This window comes from Coffea eugenioides, chromosome 5, assembly GCF_003713205.1.
Source record: "Coffea eugenioides isolate CCC68of chromosome 5, Ceug_1.0, whole genome shotgun sequence".
NCBI classification, from domain to species: domain Eukaryota; kingdom Viridiplantae; phylum Streptophyta; class Magnoliopsida; order Gentianales; family Rubiaceae; genus Coffea; species Coffea eugenioides.
The window spans coordinates 38,196,243-38,219,311 of NC_040039.1; the positions used below are offsets into that span (position 1 = coordinate 38,196,243).

The 23,069-nt window shown below is 43.0% G+C and overlaps 2 protein-coding genes across 2 annotated transcripts; one reads left to right on the forward strand and one right to left on the reverse strand.

Annotated features, from left to right (window-relative positions):
• Positions 1-7,262: 7,262 nt before the first annotated feature.
• On the reverse strand, positions 7,263-9,614 carry LOC113771573 (zinc finger BED domain-containing protein RICESLEEPER 2-like). The gene is made up of 4 exons (XM_027316147.1): positions 9,308-9,614; positions 7,897-8,888; positions 7,460-7,778; positions 7,263-7,381 (listed from the first exon to the last, which is right to left on the reverse strand). The coding sequence occupies exons 1-4, from the start codon at positions 9,612-9,614 to the stop codon at positions 7,263-7,265; spliced, it is 1,737 nt and encodes a 578-aa protein (XP_027171948.1).
• Positions 9,615-19,215: 9,601 nt separating this feature from the next.
• Positions 19,216-22,981, forward strand: LOC113771574 (putative late blight resistance protein homolog R1B-16). Its single transcript, XM_027316148.1, has 2 exons — positions 19,216-20,889; positions 21,008-22,981. The coding sequence occupies exons 1-2, from the start codon at positions 19,216-19,218 to the stop codon at positions 22,979-22,981; spliced, it is 3,648 nt and encodes a 1,215-aa protein (XP_027171949.1).
• Positions 22,982-23,069: the final 88 nt, after the last annotated feature.

Here is a 23,069-nt window from a genome sequence, read left to right on the forward strand (position 1 = left end):
AATATAACACGATGGGGCAAGATAAGGTACGCCATCTACAGTGCTCTATATTGTTACTCTGATCAAAAAACTTTTGCTGACTTGACTGTAGGAGCGTCGCTAGGGAACCAGCCCTGCCGTTCACCTCTCTTCACAGGACAGTTCGCACATGTTTCCCTCTCTCGTTAGCCCATTCCCACCCAGTTCGCACAGCTCGCGTGGTACAGTTCGGATCTCGCTTCGGCAGTCGCATCAATTGGCGCCGTCTGTGGAAAACTAATTCTTCTCTTGTGAAAACATGCCGAGGACTAGATCTCAGAGGAACGCTAACGGATCCAAGGGAAACGAGCGGAGTGGCCCTTAACATCCCCATCAAGACCCAATTCCGGAGAACGAGGGGACTAAGTTCTCGCGGATCCTGCCCGAACAGCTGGTGCAAACGGTAGCGGCGAATCTGCCTACTTTCGAAGCCATTATGAACTACCTCAAAGACCGATCCGGAAACCATCGTGACCAGGAGCCCAAGGCACGGAAGGCGGAGGGAACTGGGCCGTCGGAATCTAGAACGGGAAGCCCTAACCCTCGATCGAGCGCGAATAGATCGAGATTTTGGAGCCCTCCCATAGGAACTCCCAAACAGAGCATCCTGAGCCCTACCAGGGGTTCCCGCGGAGGGAGCTCTCTCCAAGAAAGGAGAAGTACTTGGTACAGGACAAACTGGACCTATTACTAGATCCGGAGGCGGACAGGTATACTGCCTCTCCCTTCGTGCAAGACATTGAGAACTACCCGCTGCCCGCAAAATTTAAAATACCAAGCATGAAATCTTACGATGCCACCATGGATCCGGAGGACCATTTGTTCACGTTTATGACTTAAATGCGCCTACAAACGACCGCTGATGCTGTTAGGTGTAAACTTTCCCTATGTTCCTAGAAGGGAAGACACGTCAATGGTTCCAGGGGTTACCTCCGAGGTCAATTAGATCCTTCAGCCAGCTCGCGCGACTGTTCACAGCATAGTTCGTCTCGTCGCTAGCCTTTTCCAAAAGCACCGCACACTTGATGACAGTTCAACAAAGGCCCGAGAAATCGCTGCGCGAGTACATGGTTCGATTTAATAACGAGTCTCTCTAGGTCTAGGACCGGGACGATAAGATGGTCATGGCGGCCTTCATCAATGGATTGCGCAAGCAGAAGCTATATACCGAGTTCGTTGAGAAACTCCCCAAGTCAGTTCGGGAGATACTAGATCGAGCTCCTGAGAAAGTTAATGCAGAGGAAGCTAATCGCTTGAAGAGTGCACAGGAAAGGTTGAGGGACGACAGGCGCAAGAAGAGCACCGACCAGGGGGATGCGCGACTTGGGTAGGGTCGAAAAAATACCTTGGACCGCCAGACCCGGAACCGGCCTTTTGTGAGAGAGAGGGCCTGGACTTCCCTCACAGCGCCCTGGGCCCGGGTCTTCGCAGTGATGGAACAGGAAGATCTCTCTAGGCCTCCCTGACCGTTGGCTGTGACAAAAGCAGGCGTGATCAGGGCCTGTATGCGCTTACCATCGTGACGTAGGACACGATACTGAAGACTGTCACCACCTCAAGAAAGATATCGAAAAGCTGATCAAACGGGAACACCTCAGACAGTTCATACGTGACGAGCGAACCGACCAGAGGCAATTGGGGTACAAACGGGAACGCTCGAACTACTTGCGCGACCGACCTCGCAGTCCCCGAGATCGAACTCCCGAACAGGAAGGGCAGAACCTAGCCAGGGTGATCAATACCATTGCGGGAGGACCTGTCGGAAGAGATAGCCATATAGTTCGGCGGAACAATCGCCCCCTCCCCAGTGGAGAGAGCCCAAACAAATGATTGAAGATGTATGAAAATATCATCTACGGACCTGAGGACGCGGTGCCACTTGCCTCCAATACTCATGAGACCATCGTGATAGATGTGCTAACATGCAATTACAAGGTGAAGAAAGTGTACATCGACAATGGGAAGGTCATCGACGTGCTGTATTACAAGACTTTTAAAGAACTGCAATTAGAGGACAAGCAGGTCATCCCAGTTCGAACTCCCTTGATTGGCTTCGCAGGTCCACCAGTAAAACCCGAGGGAATGATAACTCTCATGATCACAGTAGGGGTGCCGTCGAAATGCCGAACTGTCCCGGTGAACTTCGCAGTGGTGAAGGAATCGTCGTCATATAACATGATCTTGGGACGGCCTACCTTGAACACACTCCGAGCTGTCTGCTTGACCTTGCACCTCAGCATAAAATTCCCCACGTCTGCGAGAGTAACTGAAGTGCTAGGAGATCCAGAGGTAGTTAGGCCCTGTTACATCGCAACTCTCAAGGGCAAGGAGAAACTGGTGGCTCAAACAACCTACTTAGAGCCTTGGAAGCCCGTGGAGAAGAAGGAAAGGCTTGAGATGGATGAGGGATTGATTGAACTGCTGGTCAGCCCAGAACGACCTGATCGTGCGGTCAAGGTCGGCTCATGCCTGAGCAAGCTGACCCTGAGGGAACCAGAATCTCTTCTGGAAGAATACGCAGAGATCTTCGCCTGGAGTGCGGATGACATGCCGGGGATTCCGCCCGAACTGGCAGTTCACAAGCTGCACGTAGACTCCAGTGTTTGGCCTGTGAAGCAGAAGAAGAGGAATTTTGCGCCGGAATGTAATGAGGTCGTCACGAGCGCAGTGGGTAAACTGTTAGAGGCAAAGATCGTGAAAGAGGTCTACTACCCGATCTGGCTGGCCAATCCGGTGCTAGTCAAGAAGGAGGAAAAGGCTTGAAGGATGTACGTGGACTTCACCGATCTGAATAAGGCCTGTCCGAATGACTACTACCCTCTCCCACGAATAGATCAGCTCGTAGACTCAATCACAGGATACGAGTTCTTTTATTTTTTGGATGCCTTCAAGGGGTATCACCAAATAACTCTAGACGAGGAAGATCAGGAGAAGATCTCGTTTATCACCGAGTACAGTATCTATTATTATGTCACCATGCCGTTTGGACTGAAGAACGCACGCGTGACCTACTAGAGACTGGTCAACAAGTTGTTCAAGGATCAGATAGGTCGAAATTTGGAGGTCTACATGAACGACATACTAGTGAAGAGCCGAACTCAGGAGCAGTTCATCACGGACCTTAGAGAGATCTTTGACGTCCTTCGGAGCTCACGGATGCGATTGAACCCCAAGAAATGCACTTTCAGGGTCAGGTCGGGTAAATTCCTAGGATACATGATATCCCAAGATAGAGTAAAAGCTAACCCTCCTAGGATACATGATATCCTAGGATAGAGTAAAAGCTAACCCCGACAAAGTAAAGGTCATCATAGACATGACTCCTCCTCGAAACGTAAAGGAAGTATAGTGGCTAGCTGGTAGGATGGTAGTCTTGAACAGGTTCCTATTGAAGTCTGCAGCTCGGGGATCCTCTTTCTTCAAAGCCCTAAGAAGAGGCCCCCAGTTCTAATGGACCTCTGAGTGCCAAAAAGCATTCGACGAACTGAAAGCCCACATTGCCTAATTGTCGGCCTAAACCTCTCCCGAGTAGGGCGAGACCCTGTTCATCTACTTGTTCGTGGGGGAAGAGGCAATCAGTGCGGTGTTAGTTAGGGAAGAGGACAAGGTCCAGAAATCCGTATATTATGTCAACCGCGCCCTACAGGGAACAGATGTGAGCTATTTCGCAGTGGAGCGATACGTTCTGATGCTAGTTCATGCGACTCGAAAACTCAGGTCATACTTTCAAACTCACCCCATCGTAGTGATGACTGATTAGCCCCTGAAACAGATCCTATCCAAACCTGATGCATCTGGAAGGATGGTGAAATGGGCTGTAAAGTTGTCTGAATATGATCTCGGATACCAGCCCCAGACGGCTATCAAGGCCCAAGCACTAACGAATTTCATAGCAGAAAATGTTTCCTGCGGACTGCAGGGGGCCGAAACCTAGCAGACCAGAGAAGCAGCTATGACCAAACAGTTCGGAGAAGCTGCCGAGGTCATACACGCCAAAGAAACAGCTGAATCCGAGCAGAACAGAAAAGCAGTCGAGACCGGACAGACCAGAGAAACTGCTAAGGTCGCGCAAGCCGAAGAAGCAGCCGAGGCTGATCAGACCGGGGAAGTTACCGAAGTCACTCATGCCGGGAGAGTAGCTAAAGCCAAGCAGGCCAAAGAAGCAGTCGATGCCGAATAGGCTGGAGAAGCTATAGAGGTCGCGCAGGCCGAAGAAGCTGCCAATACTGAACAGGTCCAAGGGGCCATTAAGGATGAACAGGTTGAAGAGACAGTAAGGCGAACTGATCCAACCTGGACACTGTATGTTGACGACGCGTCAAGCAAGGAAGGGTGTGGAGCCGAGGTCCTCCTGATTAGCCCTACGGGGGAGAAACCACCTTACGCCTTGAGATTCGATTTCAGAGCCTCCAACAACAAGTCTGAATTTGAGACTCTGATCGCAGTGATGGGATGACCCGAAAATTGGGGGTAGAATCGATAAAGGTCTACCGCGACTCACAACTGATAGTGAAACAAATTTTGAGAAATTGCGAAATCAAAGAAGAGTCGTTGAAGAAGTACGCAGCCAAAGCGCACAAGTTGAGGAGTCAGTTCAAGCAGTTCACGCTCGAACATGTTCTGCGGAGTCGGAATAAAAGAGTTGACGCACTGTCCAAACTGGCCTCCACTTCGTTTGGCACGTTAAATAAAGAAGTGTTAGTGGAGGTCGTTAAGGGCCGGGCGTATGAGCAGTTGGACAAGGCGGTCATTCAAGTGATGAACTCATGGATGGATCCCATTGTTCAGTACTTAGCCAATGAAGAACTCTCCTCAATCAAGATAGAGGCTCGCAAGGTCCTTCTCAAATCACAGAGGTATGTGTTCACGGACGGAGTATTCTATAGGAAATCCTACTTATGTCCCTGGCTGAAGTGTGTGACGCCGGAAGAAGAGGGTTACGTCCTGCGCGCGCTGCATGAAGGTATCTACGGGAATCACGTTGGCCCGATGGTCCTGGCCAAGAAAGGAATGCTGTCCGGGTATTATTGGCCCACCATCTTCAGAGACTCGGCCGAACTGGTGGCACGATGCAGGTCATGTCAGCTACATGCACCAGTTCATCATGCCCCGACTCAGGATAGGGTCTCTCTTCAAAGCCCGTGGCCGTTCTTTCAATGGGGAATCGATCTGCTGGGCCCATTTTCTTGAATTTCAGGAGGTTATGAGCATTTAGTGGTGGCAATTGACTACTTTACTAAGTGGGTAGAACCCTAACCACTCAACACCATCAGCAGCAGGTCGGTCCAGAAGTTCCTTTGCAGGAACATAGTTTGTTAGTTTGGTATACCACGGGTCCTGGTCTCGGACAATGGCCGACAGTTCGCCAATAATTCTTTCTAGGGTTGGTGCACCGAACTCGGGATTTGGCAGCGCTTCACTTCGGTGGGCCACCCTCAAGTGAATGGTCAGATGAAAAACGTCAACAGAACTATTCTGCACGGCTTGAAGACCCAAATAGAGTCCGTCCGCAGCGGATGGATGGATGAACTGCCTACCATACTCTGGGCTTATTGAACTCCGCCTCGAATTGCCACCCAAGAAATCCCGTTTGTTTTAACCTATGGGGCAGAGGCAGTAATCTCGACAGAAATTGACATTTCCTCGAGTAGGGTATGAAATTTCATAGCCAAAGATAATGAGGACGAGAGGCGGCTCAATTTGGACCTACTCGAACAGATGAGAGAAGAAACAGCTATACGAATGGCCAAGTACAAGGGGCAGGTCGCGCGACACTATAATGCCAGGGTAAGACCTCTCTCCTTCAAACCAGGGGACCTGGTCTTACACAAGAATGCTGTAAGTCGGGTCTTGGGTATGAACAAGTTGGGTCCGAATTGGGAGGGCTCCTACGTGGTGAAAGAAACAGATCGAGCAGGGTACTGTAAGTTAGCCCATTTCAATGGAGAAGAAGTCCCATGAACTTGGCATAATTTCAATTTAAAGATCTTTCGTTAAGACTCACTTACTTAGCCCGTGCATGACCTGCGCTCTGAACAAGGTTAGAGTCCAGTTGCTTGGTGTTAGTTAGATCAGTTCGTGCATGGCAGGTCACGCAAATGTATTTCGTTAAGGTTGAATTATTTTGCATAAACTAAAAGCTAGTTCGCGCATATTGTGAGAAGTCTTTGTTCGCGCAAGAATGTTACGACATTATGATGAGAAAGTTGTGAATGCAAAACTTGGCTAAGTGTTGAGCAAAAGAGAGACTTCATTTCTTCAAGAAAAATTTACAAGGATGAGCAGAGCTCGTACAAAAAAGAACTACTTCAATACAGTTCAGGGCCCTACTTTAGATCCTACACTGGCATACTAATTCTCTCCCTCCTCCTCCTCCTGTTCGGGCTCAGGGGTAGGGGTGGCAATCGGGTCCAAATCGGGTTGGCGGGTCGGGTTGTGACCCGGGTATAATAGGAAACCCGCTGACCCGAACCTGACCCGCCAACCCGAAACAGGTCAGAACACCTGACCCGAACCCGATAATTTCAGGTACCGCCAACCCGAAAATCAATTTGAATTTCTTGATTTAATCCTATTAAAAATATGATTATCATTCTTGATAAATAAAATGCATAGTATACAAATTTAATTACCACCAAGAAATGCACAATCGAAATCTAAGCAGCTCCAAGCCATTTCACACACGCTGCAATAACTCATCAAATAGAAGACACTCTTAACAGAAGTATCATGCAAGCCATTTAAGAGAGATTGTCGAAAAACAACTACACAGTTGAGTTTCAACTGCTTGATATCAAAGCCATTTACTTCTAATGCTTGTTATCAGACTATTTCTGCAAATTCTGGGTGGCTGGTGCATCCCAGATTCAAAATTCACCCTAAATGAATGAGAGACATCAATATCTGTACCAAGAGCCCATATGACCATAAGATAAGACACCATAAGAGTAGAAATAGTGTAATACATCATCCATCCAAATCTAATAACTCCAACTTCACACAAATCAAACAAAATACTGCCAACCAAATATAAGTTTAGAGTCAATACATTACACCAAATATAAGTTTAGAGTCTTAATCACAACAAAGTGATGCTCCAAGGCCAACCAATGCTTTGGCCCTCATCATTAACAACAGCAGCATTCATAATGATGCCAAACTTGTGCATCCTCCAAGCAACCTCCAACTGCAGCCGGACTGCTTTGATCACGGCAAGCACATTCATAGCAACTAAGTATCATGGATTAGAGATTAACAACATTAGAATTTGAATCCTCAATTATTGTTGCATCAACCTCATCCTTGTTGATATTTAGAGACATGATATTTTGAGTTAAATCCTCCAAATTCATATTTAGAGATCCTACATTATAAGAATGCAAAAAAATATATAAGTAACAAAACCAAAAAACTAAAATATGTATAAAAAAACTGTATTTACCTTCACTTTTATCTCCAAATAACCAGTCCTTAGTGCAAACTAAAGCCTCAACAATTTGGGGTGAAAGTGAACTACGAAATTGATCCAAAATTCTACCACCAAGACTAAATGCAGATTCAGAAGCAACGGTTGATACTGGAACACATAGAATGTCCCTTGCCAATTTACTCAAATATGGAAATCGAAATTGTTGTGCTTTCCAATAATCAAGAACAATAATATGTGAGGATCGTTTAGCTCTTGGCTCATCTAAATACAATTCCAATTGACTTTTTTGTGCACCACAGGCAAATTCAAAGGTGTCAAATTGATCAAATTCCTACATAAGTTACAAACAGAGATATATTAGATATGATAATAAAACAAAATAGTTAAAAATCATCATAATAATCATAATTTTAGAACGCAATGAAGTCACAAAAGTTTAATTTTCATACCTCTAAAATATCAAATGATTGGTTGTCTTCTTGTTCCTTGGCTCCATGAGGAGAATAAACTTCATTGCTGCCTCGAGAGCATGAAGATGATGCACCAGGTGTGTTGGAAATCTTCACATACTCATTATAGACATCAAAAAGTGCATTCCTAACCTTGACTAATTTATTAGACCCCGGACCATATAGCTTATTATAACTAAATTCAATAAACTGAAATTTATACCGGGGATCAAATACCACAGCAATTGCCAACAAGAGATTGAACTCAGACCAATATTTGTTAAACTTCACAAACATTTGGGAAGCAATCCTCTTCATAAAATCATCTGAACTATTGCACTCCTCAGACAGCTTCAATTGAATCTTAAAAACTTGAGGAAAGTACAAGTTACTAGTTGGATACTTGGACCCCGAAAAAGCATTAGTTGCCTCATAAAAAACTTGAAGAAAACTACAAATTTTTTCAACTCTTCCCCATTCTTCAAGAGATGGACAGCTCCGAAAATTTGAATCACTTAATTGTAAGTGACAAAATGCAAGGCGATAATAAAGTGCACTGGAAAGCATTCTATATGTGGAGTTCCACCTAGTAGGAACATCTTGAACTAAGGCTTTTTTGGAATCAAGAGAAGTCTGTGTTACACATTCGGTGAACCTTAACTTCCTTGTTTGAGAACCCTTGACATACTTGACACATTCTCTTATTAACTCCACAGATTTATCAATTTCTTTCAAACCATCTTGCACAATCAAGTTGAGAATATGTGCACAACATCTCACATGAAACAACATACCATCACAAATTAAAGAATTTTTCAACTTAAGCTGATTCTTAAGTATTGCAACACAAGAATCATTTGCAGAAGCATTGTCTAATGTGATGGCAAACAACTTCCTTTCAATACCCCAACTACTAGCCAAACTGTAAATTTTTTCAGCTAATGCAACACCATTATGGGGAGGAGGCATATAAGAAAAATTCAGAATTTTTTCTGTAGCAGCCAATTGCTATCAATGAAGTGTGCAGTCAAACTCAAGTATCCATCAGTAACAATAGATGTCCATGCATCGGAAGTTAAACATATTCGACTAGGACATCCCCGCAATTCACTACCAAGTCTATTAACTTCCTTTGCATGCAATTTTTTAACGTCCAACTTGGCTGTGTTCCTAGTGATATGTTTAATTTGAGGCTCCAAATATGTAAGGACATTGTTAATTCCCTCATGCTCCATAAATGAAAATGGCAGCTCATGTCTTACTATGGCATGCACAAGTAATTCTCTAAATTTATCTTGACTGAATTGTGCATTTCGTGTGGCAAGAGCACCTTTGTCAGAAGTGATTAGATACTATCCAATGTCCTTTGTTGTCATTTTTACACACCTCTTTACATGTCGATGCAAATTACCTGTCCCACTTTTACTCTCAGCAGAATATTCATTCCCACATTTCTTGCATCTGCACTTCAACTCATCGTTTGGATCCTTTTTGGGAATAATGTCGAAGTAATCCCAAACTTCTGAACTTAATCTCCTCTTCTTGCCAGGCATATTGATTGTAGCTTTTGGAGGTAATTTCTTTTTCCCAATTGCACTAGTGTCAGGGCATTGAGATTGATGATTGGTGTGGCCTGTTTCCTCGATGCTATCACTACTCCCTGTATCACCATCTTCTTCAATACTGATTGAATTTGGATATGTCATACTTGTATCCATCTGTTAATCATCAAGAATTATGCAATTCAATAGTTATGATTTTTGGTTGAAACAAATATTCAGTAATTAAACAAATAATAGTGCTTTCATATTAAAAATGCTTAGTACAAGAGGGGGGACGAGGGAAACAATAACAAACTAAATCAAGTGCAAGTGAGTGTCATGTGCAGAATAAACTTAAGAAGTAGTGGTGTCTGATGTTATTGCTATCTTGGGGAAACAATGACGATTTATGTTTTCGTCCCAAGCTTAATGGAAAATCTGTTTTCTGCCTTATTTGTTGGAAAGTTTTTATTTTCTTCTTTTTTTAATTGGAACCTGGCTTGTAGTTTCTATAATTTCCTTGATTAGTTACTGGTTTTTGTCACGATAAAATTTGGCAGCGCCACTTTAAAAGGATCAAAGCAGAGATACAAAATTAAAGTTTGAGAATTAGATTGGCCAAAATAAAAATTAAAGGTATAAATTGATTTTATTAAAAAAAAGGTTTGAGTACTAAATTCGCCATTTGCCCATGAGTTGTAAACCAAAATTTTGGTATGCCATGAGTTTTAAACCAAAATTTGGAACCCCAAGTTTAATATATCCATTTTCCGTCGACGATCCCAAATTAAAAACATCAAAAGCACTCCTCAGATCACGGCTGCCTCTACATCATAACACTGAACCGCCACTGCCTCTATAACACTACCATTAAGCCCTCCAATGTTGTTTGATCACAATTACCATGCAAAAACCCAGATCGAATATTAGGGACATTAAAATTCGAAATCAGAGACAGTTCAAAGAGAAGAGAAGAAAAAGGGAACCAAACATCAAACGGACCCATCAGCCATTTATACTTCAATATGTTTGTTGCCCTGTTAACCTCCAGATTTGGAGGAAGAATTTAGAAATCGATCCATCACCACCAAATTCTTCTTAAAAGTTTCACCTCACCACCGACAGAAATTTACATTAGTAGTGAAAACCAACCTTTTTGTATAATATTTGAACTTATAATAGAAACATCTCTGCCAACCTTTTTTAATCCAGAAAGTTTTGTTTTACCGTATCATCTTCATACATGGTTATACCAAAAGAAAGCTGAAGCAAAGGGCGATATTACACCACAAGAAAGAAATCGATTTAGGGGAAAAAAAACTTGCTGTAAAACTGCACCTTAGAGAAGAAAATCCGTTGCTTGCTAGTTGCTTCTAACCGCCGTTTGACAGATGAAGACCGTGACGTGAACTGGTGAAGTGAAGGGCAAGGCGGCCGCCTTTCTGGTTTTGCCGTTTAGAAGAAAAGGGGAAGAAAAATTTAGGGTTAGGTGAGGAAGAAAGATTTCGACTTTTCGGGTGAGGATTTACTGATTTAGGGCCGGCCAACTGGCCAAGTGAAGACTCTAAGTCTCTAAGTGAATGTGTATGTGTAACTCAGTAACTGTGTAAGCCTATTTAGTGTTTAGATAATTTTTTAATCTTTATTTATTTATTTTTATTTTAGAAACGGGTTAACAGGTCAACCCGATTTTGACTTGATTTTGACCCGATTTTTTTCGGGTTTATCGGGTCTGACCCGATTCTGACTCGAATCCTCAAAATCTAAACCCAAACCCATTAATTTCGTGTTAGGTTCGGGTCGTGTTTTCAGGTCGTGTCCAAAATTGCCACCCCTACTCAGGGGTAGTCACCGGCAAAGAAGAATCAGCCACTAGATCTGCCAGCTTGCGCCAGCGTGAATAGCCCTCCACCAGGCGGTCGATTTGCTCCAGAGCATTAGGGTTGTAGCTCGAAAATTTTCCCAAGTCGAACCTTGGTTGGTTCAACTCTTGCACCTCTACCAGAGCCTTGGCGTACATATGCTGAAGCACAGGAGTATTTAGGATCGTCAAATCGCCCATGAAGTCCTCCGATCTCAGGAACTCCCGAACACCAGCCTGGCGACCTGCCTCCCTAGCAGCTGCGACCTGCTCGGCGCCCTTCTGCTACTCGTCCTTCAGCTGGGAGGTCAGTTCAGCATTCTTCTTCAACTCCAGCTTGAAGTTCGTGTGGACCTGCGCGAGCTGCCTCCTCAGGCTCTCCGCTTCCGCTACGACAGCTTCATGTTGGCTGGACAGCTTTTCGTTCGCTGCCTTTGTCGCGTTCAGCAAGGGGAGCAGACTCTCATAGCGCCTGACCAGCTCGGGACCTACCACATTCATCTGGTAGCACAAGAAAAAATAAATGAAGTAAAAAGACGAACAGTTCTGATGGACGTTGAAAGTCGAGACTGAACTGACCTGAGCTGCCCCTGCAGCTGCGACCTGCTCGGCGCCCTTCTGCTACTCGTCCTTCAGCTGGGAGGTCAGTTCAGCATTCTTCTTCAACTCCAGCTTGAAGTTCGTGTGGACCTGCGCGAGCTGCCTCCTCAGGCTCTCCGCTTCCGCTACGACAGCTTCATGTTGGCTGGACAGCTTTTCGTTCGCTGCCTTTGTCGCGTTCAGCAAGGGGAGCAGACTCTCATAGCGCCTGACCAGCTCGGGACCTACCACATTCATCTGGTAGCACAAGAAAAAATAAATGAAGTAAAAAGACGAACAGTTCTGATGGACGTTGAAAGTCGAGACTGAACTGACCTGAGCTGCCCCTGCATAGTAGTGGTTGAGGAGGTCGGGAGGATTTATGGTCATGATAAAGTTGTAGCCCCGTGGAAGGAGGGCACTATGCATGAGCTCCCGAGCTACCTCCGGGTACTGAACTCGGTCATTGATGGACAGCTTTCATTGAGGGCAGAAATGCATGGGATGCTGGTGCGAGACCAGTCTGGCCTGTCGATCGAAGGGTGACGTGCTCTTGTGTTGGCACGTGTGAGGGGGGCTTCAGTTCGAGCTTGCTTCTCAGCAGTGTTGACGCCATAGTGCCCGGGTTGAGTAGGGTCAGGCATCGACCCCCTTTTCTGAACTGGAGACGAGGTCGTCTCAGTTCTGGCCTTCTTGGTCGTGAACTTCTTCCTCTTCTTCTTTCCTAGCTCTGTTTCAGGAGAAGATTGAGCTGGAGCAGGTTGAACTGGTGGAGGAGAGGCCGAGCTGGTTGGCACAGTGGAAGGAGCAGGCGTAGCCGTGCCCGAACTGCCAGTCTCTCCAAGAGATAGGAGTTGGGAGAATCTCTTCACTACATTAAGACAAATAAAAATGATCAGGGTCGCGACGAGTGGAGGTCGTCAGTTCCCACAACAAAAAAACTAAGGCAAGGAAATTACAAGTGGCCAGCTCATCCAGAGAGAGAGCTTTGCTTTCTGGAGAAGGATTTGAGGCATTAGCTCGGATCAAACCCGCAGCCCAGAGTTGGGCATTGTTGAACTCCTTCACGTTCAACCTAATGTCTGAGCTGAGTAGACACTCAATCTCAGGCACTGGGAGAGGCGAAGGAAGCGGATCAGAGACCTGGGTCTCCACCCTCTAGGTCGGGGGAGGAAGACCTATGTTTTTCACATAGAAGAACTGAGGCTTCCAGTCCCAAATTGAGGAGGGCGCCCGCAAACAGTTCGCGGGTAGGAGTTTTCGCTCTGCTCCTACGAGCGAAGTAAAACCACCCTGGCACATGGCTGCTGATCTTCATCTGGAATACAAACCGGAACAGATCGAGCGAAAAGGGGATTTCGAGCACGCGGCATAAAATGAAAAAGCCCAAAATGGAACGAACAGCGTTGGGAATGAGTTGGGTTATACGAATACCCCAGAAGGTGAGGATTTCGAAAAGAAAATGGGGAACAAGAAGGCGGAGGCCAGCTATTAGCTGGTCCCTATATATCGCCATGAACCCAGCGACCTCCTCAGGACGGGCGGCCCTGGGCTCGAACTAGGCAGGGATTTCATACTTCTCTGCCAGTTCATCGACGTCCTTCTGTTCTAGGGCAGGAGGAATAATGTCGACATCTCCGAAGACGGAGGCCAGCTATTAGCTAGTCCCTATATATCGCCATGAACCCAGCGACCTCCTCAGGACGGGCGGCCCTGGGCTCGAACTGGGCAGGGATTTCGTACTTCTCTGCCAGTTCATCGACGTCCTTCTGTTCTAGGGCAGGGGGAATAATGTCGACCTCTCCGAAGTTGCCACCCTGTCCCCCTGAGGTTCCCGCTACGGTTTGATCTGGAGCTGCTTGGGCAGCAGCTCCAGCAGAAGGATCGACGGGTTGTTCAGAAAGGTCCATTGTTCTAACAGGAGACAGAACGGGGGAAGGTATGAACTCGGACCCGAATGAGCTAGAAGGGGAAGAGCTGGAAAAGGAAGATGAAGAACTAATATCTACAAGTATCGGGCGAGCTACTCTACGTCTAGGGGCCGAAATAGTAATGTCAGATCGCTCAGAAGAAGAAGACATAAGAGAAAGGAAAAGAAACTTACTAGTGAAAAAGAGAGGTCGGATGCTAGGCAGATCTAAAGGATGCGCGAACTGACCCCTGACTCTTAAAGCAGGACGGGCGAGTGGACTCTCGAAAGAAAGAAAAAGGAAAAGAGCGAGCTAGCAGGCAAAGGAGCGAACTGATAAAGCAAAAAAAGCGGAGTGAAAGTGACGCTTGAGAGGCCTATTTATAGGCAACCATCAAGGCGGGAAAACGAAGAGGCGCGCATTTATTTTGAATTTAATACTAGAAACCGCCATTATGAGGCGAGGTAACGGTATGGGAGTAAACGCGACGATTACTCGGGCAATGGTACAACTGTGGGCCCCACGTCGAACTGACACGCCGCCTCGTAATTTGGTCTAGACTCATGCGACTTTTCGATGACTCTAGACCCAAAGGAGGGCTAGTGTAGTGGGACCCACCCATGTGTTAGTTCGAGCAAGAGGACCTGACAGGTTGGGTAGATCAGCTCGGGCAAATATGAGGACAGTTCGCGCAAGGCCGTTGTCCCCCAGCTGGATCGGCCTGATGGGCCGCGGCGTCCAAACTTGTCGGAGCCAACAGACGAAGCCCTAGAAAGACTCCCTCTCTATCAGGACTCATAGTCCTATAAGGAAACTACTACCCGGGACTTTATAAATACAACACGATGGGGCAAGACAAGGTACGCCATTTACAGTGCTCTATATTGTTACTCTGATAAAAAAACTTTTGCTGACTTGACCGTCGGAGCGTCGCTGGGGAACCAGCCCCGCCGTTCACCTCTCTTTGCAGGATAGTTCGCACGTGTTTCCCTCTCTCGTCAGCCTGTTCCTACCCAGTTCGCATAGCTCGCGCGGTACAGTTTGGATCTCGCTTCGTCAGTCGCATCACTTGACATCTACTAAAACCAGTCAAAGGTTAAAACTCCAAAAGACTATTATCCTCAATGGTTTTCAGTTCTATTAAGATTTCGTGATAAGTACTTACTAATTTTTGGCTTTTTGAATTTCAACAGATCCTAAAATTAGTAAACTAAGTAACCAGATTATTACTACTGGTATTCTTAATTAGTTCACAAGTTTGATAAAGTTAACTATCACTTTTGCCTGTAAATGTTAATGACAGAACTAAGAGTGGTAAGTCATAAGCCCTTTGGCTCATTTCCAGATCAAGCATATGGACATCCAACAGATTAAGGAACCACATCCCTTCAAAAACATTTATCCGTCTTAATCAATTGCAGTAAAATTGTACCTAATCTGGTTCAGTTCAGAATATTAATGTTGTCTACATAAAATCTTGCTAAATAAATTAAGAAAAATAAAAACAACAACAACACGAGGAAAATGCACAGCTTGCATTTAGATAGAGGAATAGTACTAGAATGGACGTGGCATCTAGAATAAATGCAGACCAACAACCTTGGTGGTAAAGATTTAATGTGTTTTCTGATACTGGACAGACCTTTGAGAAATAGATAGGGTACAAAGCCAGTGCTTGATAACTTGTCCAAATTGAGCTCTTACAAACCAGAATTAATCTTATTTTCCCCATATTTCGAACTTGTGGTTCACAATCTAAACTTTTATTTTGAGCAATTTGGATGTGATAGTTCACACTCTAAACTTTTACTTTGCCGACAATTTTTAGCAGTTTAGGGTGCAAATTGTCGACTCCTATAATTTGAGGGTCCAAAGAAATTGCACTTAAATTCAAACTCTGTGGCCTGAATTCTTTCCCACCCTACCCTACGTCTTTGATGGAAATGCAGAGTTAGCTGAAGGTCTCTCTGATTGAATGGGTTAGTGGAGTTATTCTAAAATGGCACTCAAGAGTTAAGATTGATGCTAAAACTTTTAAAAAATGGAGGATGTAGTGACATCAAGATGTAACCCATGGATGCGAAGGAAAAGGATTTAATTCAAAGATCTTATAAATTTGGTGCCGACAATATCTTGCTTTTGCTTCCGTTAATTGAGATGTAAATAGTACGAGCGATTCGGAAAGCAGTATGAGTTGTAAGAATACTTTCCCCTTGAGCAACATAGATGGTTTTGCCAAAATAACTCCTAGTCGTCGGAGGAAGGCTGCTATATTAATTTGTTTCTTTAGCGAGCTGGAAAGATGACCAAGATGAATCTAATGCCGCTACTGACGTGAGAACTATGCTGTTGAACAATACGGGAGAAACTTTACCAGCAATATTTAGTTTCAGCAATTTTTACCATCTTTATCGAATCTATACAAATTTGCTAAAAAAAAAAAAAAGATGAAAATGAGAGAGACTGGCACTGGACCCCTTTTGAGTACTTTCATGACGTTTCTTTGGAATGATTTTAGTAGTGCCCGACAACTTTAGGACCATTACTGGATGCCACGCCAAATAATTTTAAGTTTGATTGAGACATGTGATTCCTCTCTTTTCCAGTGCATGAGCTGTGTGAAAACTGAAAGTTTAACAAACTCCAAAACGATTGAGCTGACAAAAAGTTTTTTGCGATTGTAAACAGCCCCAAATGTTTCAAAATTTTAATGATTGAAGGAAGTTATTATACTTAAATGTCTCATCTCTAAATTGAGATCTCTGCTGGTTCTCTTATTAATCTTTGATTAGATGGCCTCCAGTACTACAGTATTACTTGGATTTCTTCCGCTTTGAATTGGATCCTTTCAATTCAATTTTCAATTTAGTTGAAACCACGATATAATTAAATAAAGTAAACATTTAACAAATTACAATTTAATTGAAACCACGATGTAATTAAATAAAGTAAACATTTAACAAATTACAAGAAGTTTTTGATATTTTACCCTTTTAATTTGTATTGAGATACGTGATTCCTCTGTTTTCCAGTGCATGAGCTGTGTGAAAATTGAAAGTTTAACAAACGCCAAACCATTGAGCTGACAAAACGTTTTTGCGATTGACTAAATTGTAAACAGCCCCAAACGTTTCAAGATTTTAATGATTAAAGGGAGCCCTTTTTGATTGGTTAGACAGCCGCAGGAATGCTGAATCGTGTATTTTTCAAAATATGATTACAAGTAACCCATAATAATATTATCACTACATATGGATTTCCATTCAACAGCATTACAATTAACAACCACCAAAATTATCAGAATAAATACTAATAATTAATTCCATGGTAATCTAATCTAATCTTAAATAAGGGTACGCTACTTACTACTAGTTATCATAAAGGGGGTCATAAGCTGAAATTATGAAAATGAAACTTATAGTTACCGTAGGCATTGACAAACTTCATCGAAAAACATAGGAGTGAAATTGGAGATTGTGGTGCTTACCAATTTTACTTAAAGCGGTTGAAGATTATGGCTCTCAATGTGAAAAACTGTTGTTGATGGCAAAGCAATAAACATGGAAATCAATAGAGTCGAAATTGAATTGCAATAGTTCATACAAATTATTGTGTTTGGAAAGCAAATTTTTCAACAAATATTACTTTACTTGTATCACAATTACAATTTTTAATTAATTTTTTTTATCTTTCCAACAAATATTTTTTTATCTTACATATATGATATCACCAGAAGTGCTATAATAATTATTTCAAATAATATTTTAAGTATTATTTTAATTGTGTCATCATAAATATTATTCAAGTGTTAGTTTAATATTATTAAGTATTAGTCAATCATTGCTTAGCTTGAACCAATGCATGCTTGATATATTATTAGTTTCACTCCCTAACCGGCCCTACTTTGGCAGGTTTCAATTTCTAAAAATTTATAATTGAATCAAATTTAAAAAATGAAAAAATGTTCAAAAAAGTTATTTTAATGAGGACCCACTAAACCAATATTGCAGGAGTTTTAAGAGAGTAAAACAAAACGAGGGGAGCAAAAATTTGAAGAAAATGTAAGACTTATATGTTGTGTTTGGAATATGTGTTTTTTTCAAAAAATAATTATCATCTTTTATGAATACATATTTCCATCACTTTTTTATCTTACATTTATCAAATCATTATCATATATTTTTACAAAAAAACAATCTAAAAAAATAGCAATGTAAGCGGATCAAAGAAAGTCCTCCTGTGCTGGAGAAAAACATAAAGAAAAATAGGGACAATATATGAAATCCTCGAACACACTAGGAAAGGAAGCATGATGACAAATTAGAAATTCATTAACCGGAAGAGAATCAATTAAATAGTTAAAAATATTGAAAACAAAAATTTGATTGCGGGCGTTTGCAAGCACCTTTTTAGTGCAGACGAGAGTCGAGGGGAGGAAAGGGTCCTCGGACGAAGACTGCGGTAAGTATGGATGGGGACCAGAGATGCTTCGAGCAAAACGGTTAGAGGTGGCGGATGTGATTCAGAAACAGATTAGCATTCAAGGGAACGAGGGATGGTGGTGGGGGTAAGTACGTGCTGAGCTGCCACAAAGTTAACCATGCTGCCATGGTTCGAAGTCTCGGCCGAGTCGTCACCGTCTCGACCCCTACCGATACGATACCGTGTCGAAACGATACCGAAATACTTGACTCGCCGAGAAATCGGCCGAGACGTCACCGCGACGGATTGATTCGGCCGAGTCACACCGAGTTACTCCGAGTTATCCCGAATCAAGACGAGAAATCGGCCGAATTACACCGTGACAGATTGACTTGGCCATTTCTTTTGCTATTTTTTATTATTTTTATTTAGCATACTTTTTTTATATTATTAATAATTTTTAGGAATATTAAATACTTTAAATTTTGCGTTTCACCAAGACCGCGACCGGGATATGGTCGAAACCGACGTGGAACGTTCCGGACCGTGGACCGCTAACGCCGACCACGCGACATTTGAACCATGGCTGCCCACTAGGTCCATTAACGCCCACTAAACACTCTTTCAACCGTAAAAGTTTCATTGTCGACACTATTTAACCAGTCTATTGACTGGCTTTATTAACCAATGATTTACTGTTTATACAGTTCTGCATAAATATAAGATTGTTAAAGAGCGTAATGAATGCTGCTACCATTCAAGCAGTTGGACTAGTGGATAACGCATGTGCAGTGGGTCTTTTTTTCTTTCAATCATCCAAGAAGTATCCAATGACTATTTGTCATTTACTTTCTGGACACTAGCAATCAACGTGCAGAAAAGGGGAGAGCACTTATTTTTGAGGTTTTGCAGATCTTTCTCGTCTCCTTTCATATTTGGGAACTGTTTCATCTCTTAAATTGAGATCGATACATTCTGGTTCCCTTGTTGATCTTCCTTTTATTAGATGGCCTCCACTAGTATCACTTGTATTACTTCCATCTTGGATGATCTGCAAGCGCTGGATTATCCAGAATTTCCAAATTGGCCGCAGAAGTACCTGAGACGCATGAGACACATGCGAAGATATCTGAGAACATTTCTTCTGTGTGCGAGAAAATACAGCAACCATGATGTGCAATTACTATTTGACAACAAAAAGAACCAGGCAGATAATCATCATGCAAGCCTAGAAGCTCTGGCAGTTCGGATTGGAGATGTTATTCCCAAGTGGGCAAAGGAGATCCAATCTTCTGATCAGCCTTGGAAAGTGGTCCATGATTTAGAAAAAGACATGGAATCCTTCGAACAAGAAATTTGCGAATGGTACGTCTTTTTCTTGGGTTCCTCGTCACGGCAGTCCAGTAATTCGGTCGTTCGAAAAGATGACCTTATGGAATTCATGGATTCTCTTCTGGAGAATCTAGTGAATTATCTTCCAAGGAGTCGGCTGCCACATCAAGTTGGACTAATTAAAGCCCTTGAAGAGAAGCTGGCGTTCATGAAAAACTTCATCCGTTTTCTCACACTGCATGGCGTTGAAAACACAGAATTGGGACCTTTGTTGGTTCACACTGAAGCTGTGGCTATCAATGCAGCAGGCCTCTCTTATAAGTTCCAGTTTAAGAAGGGTTTCGGATCGCCCAAGGATATCAAGGAAAGCATTTCGGAACTGCCGCAGAAGATTATTCCTGTTGAACCGCAAGTCCTTGAGACTTGTATCAAGGCCCTGATTGCTTCAAAATTATCAAGACAATCATACGGAGATACAGATGAGCGCATATTGAGAGACTTCTACCATTCTCTCCTGTGTAATCTTTGGGAGAAACTAAAGCATGGTACTTGTCCTGTGATTTTGCGTCAACTACAAATGTTTTACGAGGGGCTCAATTCCTTGAGAACCATTTTGAAGGAGAAGCCAAAGGAGTTCGATGAGAAAGTAAGAGATCCTACTCGAGTCGTGAAATGTTATGGAGGAGATTTTATTTCCCCACTCTCTCTGAATGCAATCAAAGACGCCATACAAGCCAAGGATATGGATATCGTGTGTTCTGAGTTATTGGAAATAATTAAGCTCATCGATGCAGTAATCACAGAGAAGTGTCCAGAATCATCATCATTCACTTTTCCTACGACCAATGGACTGGGCTTTGTTGATTCCCTTCTAGAAAAGATGATGGATGTGACAAGTTCTGAGGCCGGCTCGATTGCTTTGATCGATCATCCAATTCAAAAAGTCCAGGAAGTACTTGTTTGTTTACGTTCTTTGCTGTGGAAAATTGTGGAGCTGCAAAATGAAGATGAGGAGGTCCAGGCAATTTGGAATCGTATTGTTGGGGTGGCATACAGGATAGAGCTTTTTATTGACTCCTTAATAACTGGAAATATCTTAGATTCTTCTTCAATGTCCATTCATTCCATTTTAGAAGAAATGAACATCATTAAAGCTGCGGCCTTGAAGATTTGTGATAGCGAAAGACTTGGTGGAAAAGTTAAGGAAGTAACGAAGAGATTCAATCACATGCCACAAGAAGGAAGTAAGCCAATAGTCAATGATGTGGTGGTGGGATTCGAGGATGAGACGGCATCGATAATCAATGGACTCAGAAATGGATCACGCCAAGTGAAAATTGTTTCCATTGTGGGTATGCCGGGATGCGGTAAGACAACTTTGGCTAGAAAAGTGTACAATGATTCTTCAGTGAAGTCCCATTTTTATGAGCGTGCTTGGTGTACTGTTTCTCAAATATATCACAAAGAGAAATCTGTTGCTTCAAATTTTGACTTGTATTGAGTCCAAGCTTCCTGAGGATGTTTTTAAGATGGGTGAAGAAGATCTGGCTCTTCAAGTCAAAAGACGTTTGCTGAAAAACAGATATCTCATTGTTTTGGACGATGTATGGGACATTGATGCATGGAACGGATTGGAAGCCTCATTCCCTGATGATGGAAATGGAAGTAGAGTTATCTTGACAAGTCGGCTCCGTGGTGTTGCTTCCCAAGACCAACTCGACCATGAACCATATTCTCTTCGTCAACTCGCTCCTAATGAGAGCTGGGATTTGCTAAAAGGGAAGTTATATCCTGGACAAGATTTGGCTCCTCCAGAACTATGTGAAATTCGACAGCAAGTCGTGGAAATGTGTCAAGGACTACCTCTTACGGTTGTCATTCTTGCCGGAATTCTCTCAAGGATGGACCGACATGATTGGAAAGAAGCTGTGGAAGGTTTAAGTTCAAGGAATGTTTCTAGTACGGAACAATGTACCGCTACATTAGAGCTGAGTTACAAACATTTACCTGATACTTTGAAGGCATGTTTTCTTTATTTTGGAGCCTTTCCAGAAGACCATGAACACAATACCAAGAGGTTGATTTCTCTATGGGTCGCTGAAGGTTTTGTTCAAAAAACTCATCCCAAGAGATCAGAGGATGTGGCAAATGATTACCTGATGGAACTTATTAGCAGAAGCTTAGTCACAGTTTCCAAACCAAGATCCATTGATGGGGTCAAAGCCTGTCGCATTCACGATTTGTTGTATGAGTTTTGCGTGACAAAAGCCAAAGAAGAAAACTTTTCACGGCTGGTACGCAGGGATGATAAACTATCTGATATCAATGTGCCATTCTTCCTACGCCGCTTATGCATTGATTCTAAGGTGGAGCACTTTGACAACTTGAGGTTATGTTCTCCTGCCATACGCAGTCTATTATTATTCAGTCACGATGAAGGCAATGGAAGTTGTTTTGACCTTCGATTCATTTTTCACATCATAAAACTTGTCAAAGTGTTATATTTGAGCCAAATTAAACTAGAAGGCATCTTTCCTAGAGAACTAGAACTGCTTGTTCACTTGAGGTACTTGGCAATTCTAGGTAATGGCAGTCCCGTCCCAGCATCAATAAGTTATCTCACCAACTTGGAAACTTTGATTTGGCGAAATTCTAGGAGTCATGGTTCAGTTTCATTGCCAGATACTATATGGAACCTGAAGAAATTAAGGCATTTACAACTAATGGACGAGGTCGATAAGAATTATCATTTTAGATTCCCTGAGAACAACCTTGACAACTCTTCACAGTTGTGTGACTTAGATATCTTGTCCTGTCTAAGCCTCAATCCTCGGAAGAACATCAACAAGTTGTTGAGAAAGTTTCCAAATATCCGCAAGCTGAGAAGCTCTCTTTATCTCGATAAGGGCTGTGAATATCATGTAGCAATGGATTGTCTAAGTCATTTGGAATCGCTCAGTCTGAGTTGCGTTGTTTACGGCGGTGACCGATATCAGTTAGATTTCCAATTTCCTTTGACCATTAAAAAATTGACCCTATCTTATTTTCGCTTGCCATGGAGCAAAATGGCAGCAATTGGAAATCTACCCAATCTTGAGGTGCTCAAATTACTCAAACAAGCCTTTGAGGGGGAAATATGGGAAATGGAAGCAGAGAAGTTCCCTAGTGTTCGTTTCTTGAAATTAGCTTCCTTGAACATTGTGAAGTGGACAGCCTCCTCCGAGTATGAATACGAGGACCAGTACTATTTTCCTCGTCTCCAGAAGCTAGTGTTGGAAAGCTGTGATGCATTGCAGGAGATCCCTTCTTGTTTGGGAAATAGTTCAACTCTTGAAATAATTGAGGTGTCAAAATGTCCCAACTGTACCAGTTCATTGGAGGAAATTCAGGAAGAGCAAAGAAGCAATGGATATACCGATCTGAAGATCCTTATCTCATAATGGACGATTGATCTTCTCAAGTAAGTTTTTTTAAGCCCTTTACTTATGTACTGCTACGGGTTATGTGTATCTGTTTAGCATCAAGCTC